A 14,621-nucleotide genomic window follows, 5' to 3' on the forward strand; every position below is an offset into this window, starting at 1 on the left:
TACCACCTTGCTAAATGGGATATGTTTCAAACAGATCTCAACTTAAGACTGGGCATCCATGTGCTGCTGTGGCCCATCAGCTACAGCAGAATTGTGTTCAGCTGCAGTCTGTAATCTCATGGGCCAGCATGCCTCTACTATTGCTACCAAATTGAAGGATCAACCTGGGTCTAATATGAAGTGCAGGAGGGAATGCAAGGATTTGCACCAGGTATACCTAAAAATGAGGTATCAAACAACACAGGACTACTCACATGTTGAACAGCAAACTCAGCATGCCATAGGCACTAAAAATGTTGGAAGTAAAGGAACAGGAGTTGGCCATGGACCTGCTCCAGAACTTAATACAATCATAGCTAGTTGTAATCCTCCATGCTCTTTACCCATGTTATCTTCATTACTGTATATACTATTGGTAATCAGAAATCTATCAATTTCTATTTTCAATTCACTCAAAGGCTGAGCTTCCACAGTCGCTTGGGGAGCTCCAAACATTTACAATCCTCTGTGTTAATAAAATTCTCTTATACTCAGTCCTCAATGGTCTCCCTTTTTTAAAAAAAATTGTGCTCCTGTTGTAAGCTCCCCAATCATGAGAAACATCTTATCTGCATCTACCCTGTCTATCCCTTCCATTATTTAGTAGGTATCAACGAGCTACTCGTTATTTAAAACTGTAGAGAATGTGGCCAATTTACCCAATCTTTCTCCATGTTGTCACGTGGATAATCAGTCCTGAAATACCCAGCTTCACAATGCCCAGCTTCACAATGCCCAGCTTCACAATGCCCATCTTCACAATGCCCATCTTCACAATGCCCATCTTTAGCCAATTCAATTCACTTTACATAATAATGCTAAAGACATTAGACTGTGTTCATACTTTGAGACCTGATTAACATTCCAACAACGATGCTCATGATTGATGCTCCAGGACTAGCTATAGAATGAGAAATTTAGGGGAGGCGACAGCCTAGTGGCATTATCATTGGACTGTTGATCTGGAGATCCAGATAATATTCTTGGGACCTGGGTTCGAATCCCACCATGGCAGATGGTGGAATTTGAATTCAATTTTTAAAAAAATCTGTAATTCAGAATCTAATGATGACCATGAATGCATTGTCAATTGTTGGGAAAGGCCATCTGGTTCACTAATGTCCTTTAGGGAAGGAAACTGCCATCGTTACCTGGTCTGGCCTACATGTGACTCCAGACCCACAGCAATGTGGTTGATTCTGAACTGCCCTCTGGGCAATTAGGGATGAGCAATAAGTGCTGCCTAGCCAGCAATGCCCACATCCCATTAATGAATAAAAACATTTCTGCTATTTACTGTCCATAAAAAGCAGGGCGAATCCAACCCAGGCACCTAAGTTCCCATGTGTCCACTTTTGGTTGTAAGTAAAGTGCTGAAGGAGGGATTGGCAATGCTGAGAAAAATGGCAATAACCTGCTTACAGATGTTATATTAGTGTTCCACCACAGTCATTTGGTTCCTGATCTCAACACAACCATTGTCCAAATGTGAACGAAACAGCTGAAGAAGAAAAGTTAAGGGTGATTGTCATTGATGTCAAAATATTTGACTAGTTGTAGCATCAAGGAGCCTGAGCAGAACTAAAGTCAGTGGGAATCAGGAGTGATAACTCTCCACTGGTTAGAGTCCTATCTCTCTCAAAGGAAAATTGTGATTATTGGAGCTAAATCATATCAGTTTAGGGACATTGCTACATGAGTTATTCAGGGGACTATCCTAGGCCCACCAATCTTCCTGTGCTCCTATCATAAAGTCAGCAGCAAGGATATTTTATAATGATGGCTCAAGTTTCCGTAACATCTGTAACTCCTTTGATACTGCAGTAATTTGTGTCATATGCAGTAAGACCTGGACAACATTCCGTATTGGGCTAATGTATGATACATCTGTTACTTGCCACTCAACTGCCATTGACTGTCTCTACGAGAGAATGTATCCATTTGACCTTGCCATTCAATGCCATTACCATCATTGAACCCTCCCTATCAACATTTTGGTTGGGGGGCTGGTGGGGGTTTACCATTAATGATAAACTGAACTATAAACACTGTGCCTACATGAGCGGGTCAGAGGTTAGGAATTCTGTGGGAGATAACTTACCACCTACTGGGAACATGCTGCAGTGCTATCTCTTTGTCTGGACACGTGTAGCCCCAACAACACTTAAAAAGCTCAGCACCATCCAGGACAAAATATCCTTCTTCATTGACACTATGTCCATTACTGACATGAGGTGGTAACAGTATGTGCCATCTGCATGATGCACTCTATAAATTTACCGCAGTTCCTTCTATAACATGTTCCAAATCTGTAATCTCTACCACTCAGAAGGTCTGGTCATGGATGCAAGTGAATTTAATCTACAAGTTCTCCTCCAACCCCCATAATATCCTGACTTGGAACTGTATCCTGATTTCTTTGCTGTCAAAATCCTAGAATTCCCTTCCTTACTAGCACTGTAAGTGTACTTACCTTCACAGATGCTGTGGTTCAAGTGGGTGGCTTGATACCAGCCTCAAATAATTGGGGATCGGCAATTAGTGCTTGCCAAGTGACACCCACATCCTGTGGACAATTTAAAATATAGAAATCCATTAATTTCTACTATGCTTTCTATCATTTAACTAATCCTTTATTGATACTAATGTATTACCCCAACCCCCTTGAACCTTTGCCTTGTGCAACTGCATTTTGTATAACACCTTATCGATTATTTCTGACTAATTCAGTGATGTAAGTAGACCATGATCTGTTATGTATGTTAACAAAGGTTCCACATTGAATGCTTCTCCCTTCTTTCTTGTATTGCTACTTAACTAAGAAAGGAAGTAATGATGTTGCTTGTACATATGTGGGTATTTGATGGTTCCCATTTTTCAGATCCTCGCTCCCATGGAGAAGCATCTTTTTAATACTTATTTCAAGTTATGATTTGGTCCACTATTTGTTTTCTTTATTTGGACTTCCACAGGATTGTGGCATAACCAATCCCAAGCAAGTAGCTTTTTTTTAAAATAAAAAAATCTGAACCCTTCAGTGACCTTTTTTAAAAACTGAAAGAACTACGGATGCTGTAAATCAGGAATAAAAACAGAAGTTTCTTGGAAACGCTTGGCAGGTCTGGCAGCATCTGTGAAGAAAAATCAGAGTTAACGTTTCGGGTCTGGTGACCCTTCCTCAGAATAGAAAGGGAATGGTCACTGGACCCGAAATGTTAACTCTGATTTTTCTTCACAGTTGCTGCCAGACCTGCTGAGTTTTTTCCGTGACTTTTTTTTTTTTAAAAAGTCTTAAGATAAAACTGCTTAGAATGTTTTGGATTTTGAAAGACCTCCTAATTGTTTCATTAAAAGTTTGCTGTTTGTATAAACAGGACAGTCATCCTCAGCAAGATAAACAACAGACAACATGTGGCTGTTATGATAAGTAAGTAATGTGGCATCCAGTGCAATATTAAATAATTCAAACACTTTTAAAGAGGTAATCTCAAATTGTTATTTCAGTTTTTTAGATCAGATGCAAGCAAGGTTAAAGTCCTGTTGATTACCTTTGGATTTAAGATTTGGATGAAAATATAGCAAGCGTGGTTAGTGAGTTTGCCGATTACACCAAAATTGGTGATAGGTAGTGACAAAGGTTTTTTAAGATTACAAAGGGATCTTGATCAATTGGGCCAATGGGCTGAGGAGTAGCAGATTGAGTTTAATTTGAATAAATGAGGTATTGCATTTTGGTAAGACAAACAAGGGCAAGACTTGTACAGTTAATGGTAGGACCCAGGGTGGTGTTGTGGAACAGAGACACCTAGGAGTTCAGGTATATAGTTCATTGAAAGTTGCAACATGGTTTGGGTGGTAAAACAGACAATTGGCATGCTTGCCTTTATTGCTCAGACCGTTGAGTTGAGGAGTTGCGATGTCATAAAGTGGTTGTAAAGGATGCTGATGAGACTACTTTTGGAGTACTGTGTACAGTTCCGGTTGTCCTTCGATAGGAAGGATATTATTAATTTGGAGACGGTGGAGAAAAGATTTCCAAAGGTTTGAGTTATAAGGAGAGGCTGGATAAGCTGCTTCAAAACTAGAGGGCATAATAAATGGGGAAGAATTTAAAAGGGTCCTAAGGGGCAACTTTTTCACACAGGATGGTTCGTATAGGAAATTAACTGCCAGAGGAAGTGGTAGATGTAGGTATAGTTATAACATTTAAAAGATATTTGGGCCTGTATGTGTATAGGAAGGATTTGGAGGGATAAGGCTCAAACACAGGCAAGTGGGACTGATTTAGTTTGGTAAACTTGGTCGGCATGGGCAAGTTGGACCGAAGGATTTGTTTCCATGCTGTATGACTCTGTAAATCTTTTAGTTTCATTCAAGAATTTCACTTGCTTTATTTTTGTTTTTCATGATGTATGGAGCTGCTACCTGTGACTTGATTCAGAGTTCCATGACCTTGGAAAAACCAAGGATGCAATCTGTTGAATATTTTTTAAAAATGCAACCAGTTGCATTTGCAAAGTTACACATCAGATCAGTTCTCAGTCTGATGTTCTAGCTAGTATTGTGTTCAGTGGGATGGCTATTCATATTGGCATATCAAAGAGCAGTCTGACAAAAAAAGGAAACATTTCATACATCCCTGCAGAAGTATACCTGTACTTTAACATGTCATTGCGATGGGCTAGTATATAGAGTTCCCTTCTAAAGAAGACTGACTAAGTGACTTTTTCATAAATAAAATAAGAATAGTGATATTTGGGATGAGATTTATTTTCCTGCTGTGCACATAGCCTGAATGTATTACAATATTGTGATCCATTTCCTCCAAACAGTATATGTTCAGATGCTGCTTCAGGAAAAGAGATGAGTGATGGTTATGAAGGAATTCATGCCAGCGGGAAACAGGAGAACAAAAGCTCAAGGAAACATCATAAGAGGTCTACACGTACTCGGTCACGTCAGGAAAAGGCCAGTAAGCCAAAGCTGACTCTTCTTAATGTGAGTATTTGAAAATATTGTATGTAAAAGCCTGGTCTGCCAGTTAGTAGCTTGCACTATCTTAAATGCATAACTGATATTCAATTCCTTACAGGTGTCAAATGTGGGAGATAAGATGGTAGAATGCCAACTGGAAACTCATAATCACAAAATGGTAACCTTCAGATTTGATTTGGATGGTGATGCTCCAGATGAAATAGCAAGTTATATGGTAAGTATTTTTATTGAGAATTTAAAAGAATCTGTGAACTTTGATTTGATTTATTGAAGTATAATCGAACATATTCTTTTTCTTCGTTTTGGTGAAATAAGTACTTTTTAAAAGATATTTTGTAATTTATTTATTAGGTAGAGAATGATTTTATACTGGAAACGGAGAAGGAGATTTTCATTGAACAGATGAAAGATATAATGGACAAAGCAGAGGATATGCTCACAGAAGAAACAGGTGGAGAAAGTGGCTGCATTCATAGTACAATTATACAAGAAGTTGCTGGGAAGTCTGAGATTGATGGTCAGGTATTAACTTATTTTGTTAAACTCTTGGTTTATCATTGAACTCTGAATAAGTAAGTCCAACATTTGACTTCTCTGATTCATTTGATACTAACTGGATATCTGGTGATTGACTAATAAATACATATTAAATAAGTGAAGTGGCACTCAATAGAGCACACACCTCTGCCATGCTGTATGGACACAACAGTATAATGACTATGCAGCTCTTAATTGAGGATTTTCCTTAGTTGATGCTCGCTAATTATAAAACTCAAAATAAATATTTTAATTAAGAACTTGCAACTCACTGAGGAAGCTTCAGCCAATCCAATGCAACAACTTGCTCTGAAAACTCTGCTCCTTCTATGATCAATGTCACCACAGCAGTTGAGACAATTTGCAGCTGTCAACTATCAACAACATTCTAAAAGAAACAACGCACAACGTTCTTGGAAAAAAGTCAATTTACCTTATTTGCAAATGTCAACGGGATCCTTTAAAAAATAACCAGGACTCAGAATCACATCTTTGCCAAAATTAATGAACTATTCCCTGGTTCCTTGAACATCTGGAGGACTAAGTATAGTTTTAGTTTTCTTCAGGAAAATATATAATTGTGTTAGAAGCAATCAGAGAAAGTTAACCCGACCTATCCCTAGGATGAAGGATTTATCCTATGAAGAAAAGTTGAATAGATTGGCCCTGTACCAATTGGAATAATGAAGAATAAAAGGTGATCTTGAAACATAAGATTCTGAGAGTACTGGATAGGATGGATACTGGGAGGATGTTTCTTCTTATTGGTGTGACTGGAACCACAGGGACATAATGTAAAGAATAAGAGGCCTTGCTTTTAAGATGGAATTTAGAGGGTCTTCCCCTCCACCCAACTGAAGAATGTTCCTTCATTGAGTGCTGTTCTCATGAAAACAATGCAGGCTGAGTCAGAATTTATTCAAAGCAAAGTTAGATAAATTTTGGATAAGCAAAAGTGTTCAAGGATTACAGGTCACAAACAGCAAAATGTGGTTAAGACCACTGCCAGATCAGCCATGACCTTATTAAATGGTGGAGCAGGCTTGAGTGGTTGAATTGCTCCTGTGTACCTATGTTCCAATCTAATGATTATACCATTATCTCTGTCATCTGCAGATGCCAGTTTCTCTACAATCGCAACAGAATGGTAAGCAATGTTAAGTCCTGTACTTGAGTAATATCTTGTTTATAACTTGACCACAAAGCAATAATTTTCATCTACTTCATACTTGCTTTAAGAGAGTGTTTTGATGGGAAAAGTCTGGTGAGTTTTTTCACAACTGCTTGTTTTCTGAAATAGTAAAGAACTGCTGTCCCATGACATCTAAATGCAGAACTATATGCAACAGCTACTGAGATACAGTTACTATTGGCATGAATTTCAACTCCCTGAATAGATTACTTGTGTACAAATTGACCCCTATATTTTTGCCTAAAAATTGATTTCAAGAACTCCTTTTACACAAAAACATTTGGTATTTTCTATTGTGAAACTGAAGACACTTCATTGTTTACTTTTTTTTGAATGGAATCAGCATAGTTTTGAAATGTTCCATGTTTGGGCGACAATGGCAAGATCAACAGATTCAACTTTTTTTATGCTTTTTAACACAATCATCCTGAGGTCCTTCACAGGAGCATAAAGTAACAAAATTTCACATTGATCCATGGAAGAGGTATTAGGCCAGGTGGCAAAAGTTCTGTCAAGACTTCTTTAAGGAATGATTTAAAGGCAGATGAAGAAGGTGCAGGGATGAAAGTGAATTCCAGAGCTTGGGGCATAAATTGCTGAAGGCATGGTCAGCAATAATAAAGTGATTGAAATCAGGAATACTCAATTGGTTACAATTTGCCGATTGCCGTAAAGCTAAAGGATAGTACAGAGGTGGAACAAAGCGATGAAGAAATTGAAAAACAAGTGAAAAAAAACTAAGATTGAGGCTAGACCAGAAACTCTTGTTGGACAGCAAATGTGATGAGAATGGGTGAATGGGACTTAGTGCAAGTTAGTACATGGGCAGCAAATTTTGAATAACCTAGTTTGCAACAATTGATATGATATTTTCTGGGCATGTATTGAAATAAGGCCAGAAATAACAAAGGCAAAACTGATTGCCTCAGCTCATTAGCTTCTGAAACTATGTTGAAGTCCAGCAATGTAGGACTAGGTGGTCTCTGCGATGGTGTAGATGTATGGTTGGAACCTCATAGATGTCCTATATTGCATCAAGGTTATTATCAGCCTGATAGTGATGAAGGAGATGTAAAGAAACAACTTTGTGACTGGGATCAAAGTTGATGACTTCTGCCTTTCTACTATTTAATTAAAGAAAATTTCTACTCATCCTATACTGGATATCAGGCAAGCTGTCAATTTTCAAGAGAAGCGGAGGAGAAGTAGAGTTGGATATCATCATTGTATAGATGGAAGAACATGCTATGATTTTGGATGATGTCTCCAAGTGTCGGCATGTAGATAATATAGTTAAAATGCCAAGGATAGAACTTAGAGAAGCACCAATGTTGATCATCTACAAGTGAAAAGAGAGGCCATGAGAGGTGACTTTGGTTACAACAGAATGGGGCAGATTTTTTGCTGGCCATGCAGTTATTCCAGGGTGTTTAGGAGTTGTGTATGGAAATCCTGCAGAATCTCCAGTGTAGCGCACCATAAAAGAATTGCCTGGGAAATTGAGTTTTCACTGAGGCGTTTACTCAACACTAGGATCCATTCGACAGTCTCCATTTGAATCGGAGACTTCTGATGAAATTAAGTAAAATAGTCAAGAAAAGTTAGAACGTACACTATATAGTGAATGGCATACCATTTGATTGTCATAATACAACATTTTGCAGCTTACCACTTTCTTGAGGATAACTGGGAGCTGGGCAATGATTGCTGCCCCAGCAAGTGACACCCTCATCCAATTAATGAATAATAGAAAATTTCCTCCATCAGAATATTAAGCTGTTTCAGATAACTCTGACTAATGTAACAAATAGCATATTTCTCTAAGGTGCGAGAGTCATAGAGATGTACAGCGTGGAAACAGACCCTTCAGTCCAACTCATCCATGCTGACCAGATATCCTGTATAAATCTAGTCCCATTTGCCAGCATTTGGCTCATATCCTTCTAAACCCTTCCTATTCCTATACCCATCCAGATGCCTTTTAAATTTTGTAATTGTACCAGCCTCCTCCACTTCCTCTGGCAACTCATTCATTACACGCACCACCCTCTCCATGAAAAAGTTACCCCATAGGTCCCTTTTAAATCTTAGCCCCTCACCCTAAACCTATGCCTTCTAGTTTTAGACTCTCCCACCCTGGAGAAAAGACCTTGTCTATTTACCCTATCCATGCCCCTCATGATTTTATCACCTTCTATAAGGTCACTCTTCAGCATCTGATGCTCCAGGGAAAAATAGCCCCAGTCTGTCCAGCCTCTCCCTATAGCTCAAACCCTGCAGCCCTGGCAACATCCTTATAAATCTTTTCTGAACCTTTTCGAGTTTCACAACATCCGTCCTATGGAAGGGAGACTAGAATTGTATGCAATATTCCAATTGTGGCCTAACCGATGTCCTGTACAGCCGCAATATGACCTCCCAACTCCTATACTCAAATGCACTGACCAATAAAGGCAAGCATACCAAACACCTCCTTCACTATCCTATCTACCTACAACTCCACTTGCAAGGAACTATGAACCTGCACTCCAAGGTGTATCTGTTCTGTAATACTCCATAGGACCTTACCATTAAGTGTATAAGTCTTGCCCTGATTTGCCTTTCCAAAATGCAGCACTTCAAATTTATCTAAATTAGAACATAGAACAGTACAGCACAGTACAGGCCCTTCAGCCCACAATGTTGTGCCAAACTTTTACCCTAATCCTAAGGTCTATCGAACCTCCACCCTTACCTTATACTATCATCTATGTGCCTGTTTAATAGCCGCTTAAATGCCCCTAATGAGGCCGACTCCACGACCCTCTCCGACAATGCATGCCACGCCCCTACCACTCCGAGTAAAGAACCTACCTCTGACGTCTCCCCTGTATCTACCTCCACTCACTTTAAAACTATGCCCCCTCGTAGTAGCTACCTCCACCCTAGGAAAAAGTCTCTGGCTGTCTACTCTATCTATACCTCTGATCATTTTGTACACCTCTATCAAGTCACCTCTCATCCTTCGTTGTTGTAAAGAGAAAAGCCCTAGCTCTCTCAAACTTTCCTCGTAAGACCTTCCCTCCATTCCAGGCAACATCCTGGTAAATCTCCTCTGCACCTTTTCCAATGCCTCCACATCTTTCCTGTAATGGGGCGACCAGAACTGGACACAATGCTCCAGATGTGGCCGAGCCAGGCTTTTGTATAGCTGGAGCATAACTTCATGGCTCTTGAACTCGATCCGTCTATTAATGAAAGCTAACAAACCATATGCCTTCTTAACAATTCTATCCACCTGGGTTGCAGCGTTCAGGGAACTGTGAACATGAACCCCAAGATCCCTCTACTCCTCCACACTGCCAAGAATCTTTTCGTTAACCCTGTATTCTGCTTTCACGTTTGTCCTTCCAAAATGAATCACCTCACACTTTTCAGGGTTAAACTCCATCTGCCACTTCTCAGCCCAGCTCTGCATCCTATCAATGTCCCTTTGTAACCTAGAACAGCCCTCCGCACTGTCCACAACGCGACCCACCTTTGTATCCTACGTGAACTTGCTAATTCATCCTTCCACTCCTTCATCCAAGTCATTTACAAAAAGTCACAAATAGAAGAGGACCCAGGACAGACCCTTGTGGTACATCACTTGTAACTGAGCACTATGTTGAATATTTTCCATCCACTACCACCCTTTGTCTTCTAAGGGTCAGCCAATTCTGAATCCAATCTGCCACATTTCCCCCTATCCCATGCCTCCTTACCTTCTGCATGAGCTTACCATGGGGAACCTTATCAAACGCCTTACTTAAATCCATGTATACCACATCCACTGCTCTACCTTCATCCACGTGTTTGGCCACCTCTTCAAAGAATTCAATAAGGTTTGTGAGGCATGATCTACCCCTCACAAATCCGTGCTGACTATCACAAATCAAACTGTGCCTTTCCAAGTGATCATTAATCCTATCTCTCAGAGCCCTTTCCAATAATTTGCCCACCACTGATGTAAGACTAACTGGCCTGTAATTTCCAGGGTTATCCCATTCCCTTTTTTGAACAAGGGAATGACGTTTGCCTCTCTCCAATCTTCCGGCACTATACCCGTGGACAGTGAGGATGAAAAGATCATCGCCAAAGTCCCTGCGATCTCTTCCCTCGCTTCCCATAGAATCCTTGGATAAATCCCATCAGGCCCGGGGGACCTATCTATCTTCAACTTCCTCAAAATTCCTAGCACATCTTCCTTACTAACATCGACCTCCTCTAGCCTACCAGCCTGTTTCTCACTGTCCTCCTCTACAACTAGGTACCTCTCAGTTGTGATTACGGAAGAAAAGTATTCATTAAGGACCTCTCTTATCTCTTTAGGCTCCGTCACAAATTCCCTTTGCAATCCTTGATCGGCCCTACCCTTTCTCTGGTCATTCTCTTATTCCTCACGTACGTGTAAGAAGCCTTCGAGTTTTCCTTGATCCTATCTGCCAAGGTTTTCTCATGCTCCCTTGTAGCTCTCCTAAGCTCTTTCTTCAGCTCCTTCCTGGATAACTTGTATCCCTGTAGAGCCTTTTCTGTTCCTTGTTTCCTAAACCTTACATAAGCATCCTTCTTCCTCTTAACCAGTCATTCAACCTCTCTTGAGAACCAAGGCTCCTTCACTCGACCGCATCTTCCCTGCCTGCTAGGGACAAACATATCGAGCACACGCAGTATGCATTCCTTAAACAATCTCCACATTTCAATAGTGCTCTTCCCTGACAGCATCTGTTCCCAATTTATATTACCTAGTTCTTGCCTAACAGAATTGTAATTACCCTTCCTCCAATTATAAACCTTACCCTGCTGTATGTACCTATCCTTCTCCATGACTATTGTAAAAGTAACAGCGTTATGATCACTACTGCCAAAATGCTCTCCTACCAACAGGTCTAACACTTGGCCCAGTTCATTGCCAAGCACCAAATCCAAAGTGGCCTCTCCTCGTGTTGGTCTATCTACATACTCCTTCCTGAACGCACTGGACAAAATCTGCTCCATTTAACCTATTGTAACTAAAATGTTTCCAATCAATATTTGGAAAGTTGAAGTCATCCATGACTACCACCCTGTGACTTCTGCACCTTTCTAGTAACTGCCACCCAATCCGCTCCTCTACTTCTCTGCAACTATTAGGGGGTCTGTTTTATTAAAAAAAAAAAAAAAAAACCCCAACAAAGTGACTGCTCCTTTGTTGTACTGGACCTCAACCCAAACTGACTCTGTAGACAACTCATTCTCGAACTGTCTTTCAGTAGCTGCTATACTAGCCCTGACTAGCAATGCCACTCCCCCGCCTCTTTTTCCACTCTCCCTATTTCTTTTAAAGCATCTGAATCCCGGAACTTCCAACAACCAGTCCTCTCCCTGAGTTACCCAAGTTTCTGTAATGGCCCCAACATCGTAGTTCCAAGTACCGACCCATGCTCTAAGTTCATCCGCCTTATTTCTGATACTTCTAGCGTTGAAGTATACATACCTCAAACCATCTCTAAGTCCACAATTACACTCCATCGACCGCATTTCTTTATAAACAACCTCGCTCCCTGTTGTGTCCGTTGGAAGGCTGAATACCTCATCCTCCTAATTATAAATCTGGTTCCCCACCCCTGCCAATCTAGTTTAAACCATCCCGTATAGCTCGAGCAAGCCTCCCTCCCAGGATATTTGTGCCCTTCCGGTTCAGGTGCAACCCGTCCTTACTGTACAGGTCCCGCCTTCCCCAGAATGTGCTCCAATTATCGACATAATGGAATCCCTCTCTCCGACATCAGCTCTGTAGCCACGTGTTTAGTTGCACACTCTCCCTATTTCTTACCTCGTTATCACGTGCTACTGGTAGTAATCCAGAGATAACTACCCTGTTTGTCCTGGACTCCAGCTTCCAACCTAACTCCCTGTGCTCGTTTTTAACATTTTCTGTCCTTTTTCTACCTGTGTCATTGGTACTGATGTGTACCATGACTGCTGGTTGCTCACCGTCCCCCTTAAGGATCTTGAAGACACGATCTGAGACATCGCGGACCCTGGCACCCAGGAGGCAACATACCATCCGTTCATCTCGTTCGCGTCCACAGAACCGCCTGTCTGTGCCTCTTACTATCGAATCCCCCAATACAATTCCTTCCCTTCTGTGCCACAGGGCCAGGCTCAGTGTCAGAGACCTGTCCGCTATGGCCTTCCCCTGGTAGGTGTCTCTCTTCCCCCACCCCCCCAAACAGTATCCAAAACGATAAACTTATTATTGAGGGGAACGACCACAGGGGATCCCTGCACTGTTTGCCTATCTCCTTTCCCTTTCCTGACGGTCACCCAGCTACTTTTTTCCTGTACCTTGGGTGTGACCACCTCCCTATAACTCCTCTCTATCACCCACTCAGCCTCCCGAATGATCCAGAGTTCATCCAGCTCCAGCTCCAGCTCCAGTTCCCTAATGTGGTTTTTGAGGAGCTGGAGTTGGGTGCACTTGCAGGTAAAGTCAGAGGGGACACCAGCAGTGACCCTTACCCCTCACATCCTGCAAGAGGAGCATGCAACTGCCCTAGCTTCCATTCCCTCTACTCTAGATTTCCAGAAGAATTTTTAAAAAAGCGTTACCTTACCAACCCTCCATACAGTCTCTTTTTTTGGCGAGAGAAGGAGGATGGGTGGGAGACACTACACGTGTAGTGTTCTGGGTTTAGCCAATGCCCAAAGGCATCAGTTCCTTACTGGCTCACATTGTGTCCACACACCTGCCGCTGAAAACAAGAAGGCTGCTGCTGCACGAGGTAAGTTTTTATACTGGAGAAAAAAACAACCTTACCTTCCCGTCGGCACTCTGGCTCGCGCTGCTGCCGCTGAAAACAAGAGGGCCGCTGCTGCACAAGGTAAGTTTTTATACTGGAGAAAGAAACAACCTTACCTTCCTGTCGGCGCACTGGCTGTAAATTAAACTCCATCCGCCACTCCTCTGTGCTTTGGCCCATCTGATCAAGATCCCGTTGTACTCTGAGGTAGCCTTCGCTGTCCACAACACTTCCAATTTTGGTGTCACCTGCAAACTTATTAACGTACGTCCTATGTTCTCATTCTAAATCATTTATGTAAATTACAAAAAGCAGTGGACCCAGCACTGATCCTGTGACACTGCTGGTCACAGGCCTCCAGTCTGAAAAGCAACACTCTACCACCACCCTCTGTCTTCTACCTTCAAGCTAGTTCTGCCAGCATTTCATGTGATCTAAACTTGCTAACCTGTCTACCATGAGGAGCCTTGTCAACCACCTTACTGAGTTCCATATAGACCACATCCACTGCTCTGCCCCTCATCAATCCTCTTTATTACTTCTTCAAAAAAACTCCATCAAGTTAGTGAGACACGATTTACCCCACACAGCCAAGTTGACTATCCCTATTCATGATCTACAAAATAAAAGAGCTAAAACGTTAAGTAAATTGTTATATTTTGATAACTTGTAATAAATTCTCATAACTGTTTCATCTTTATTAGTCCTGCATACAGGCCGAAGGTGGTTTATTGTATGTCCGGTTGTGGAAAATATTGCAACAGAACTTTCAGAATCTGCATCAGGTGTTCCTTCAACTCAACCACAACCAACTTCTACTTCGGGTATGATTTAAGTTTTTGTAACTGTGGAGATGGCTTGCATTTCAAACTGCACATTGTAACAAAGGTTGACATTTTAACAAAAAGGAAAATGAAAGATAAATGTTCCTCACAAAATGTAACACGGAAATGTTTCATGTCCAAGTCCCTTAAATAATTCACCATTTTACATCCCATTTGAAACATATTAAAGCTCTAGTAGTATCTTAGCGTTTGCTATTTAGTTATGTGCTA

General features: G+C 41.2%; 1 protein-coding gene across 1 annotated transcript in view; it reads left to right on the forward strand.

Annotated features, from left to right (window-relative positions):
• The window catches only part of LOC109936990 (serine/threonine-protein kinase WNK2-like), a 69,879-nt gene that overhangs the window by 25,387 nt on the left and 29,871 nt on the right, over positions 1 to 14,621 (forward strand). Inside the window, exons 2-7 of the mRNA XM_048606720.1 lie at positions 3,414 to 3,466; positions 4,872 to 5,037; positions 5,132 to 5,248; positions 5,386 to 5,556; positions 6,688 to 6,718; positions 14,271 to 14,390. Coding sequence (XP_048462677.1) covers positions 3,414 to 3,466; positions 4,872 to 5,037; positions 5,132 to 5,248; positions 5,386 to 5,556; positions 6,688 to 6,718; positions 14,271 to 14,390 — 658 coding nt within the window. The remainder of the gene's footprint in view (positions 1 to 3,413; positions 3,467 to 4,871; positions 5,038 to 5,131; positions 5,249 to 5,385; positions 5,557 to 6,687; positions 6,719 to 14,270; positions 14,391 to 14,621) is intronic.

Source organism: Rhincodon typus, chromosome 16 (assembly GCF_021869965.1).
Source record: "Rhincodon typus isolate 14 chromosome 16, sRhiTyp1.1, whole genome shotgun sequence".
Classification (NCBI taxonomy): Eukaryota; Metazoa; Chordata; class Chondrichthyes; order Orectolobiformes; family Rhincodontidae; genus Rhincodon; species Rhincodon typus.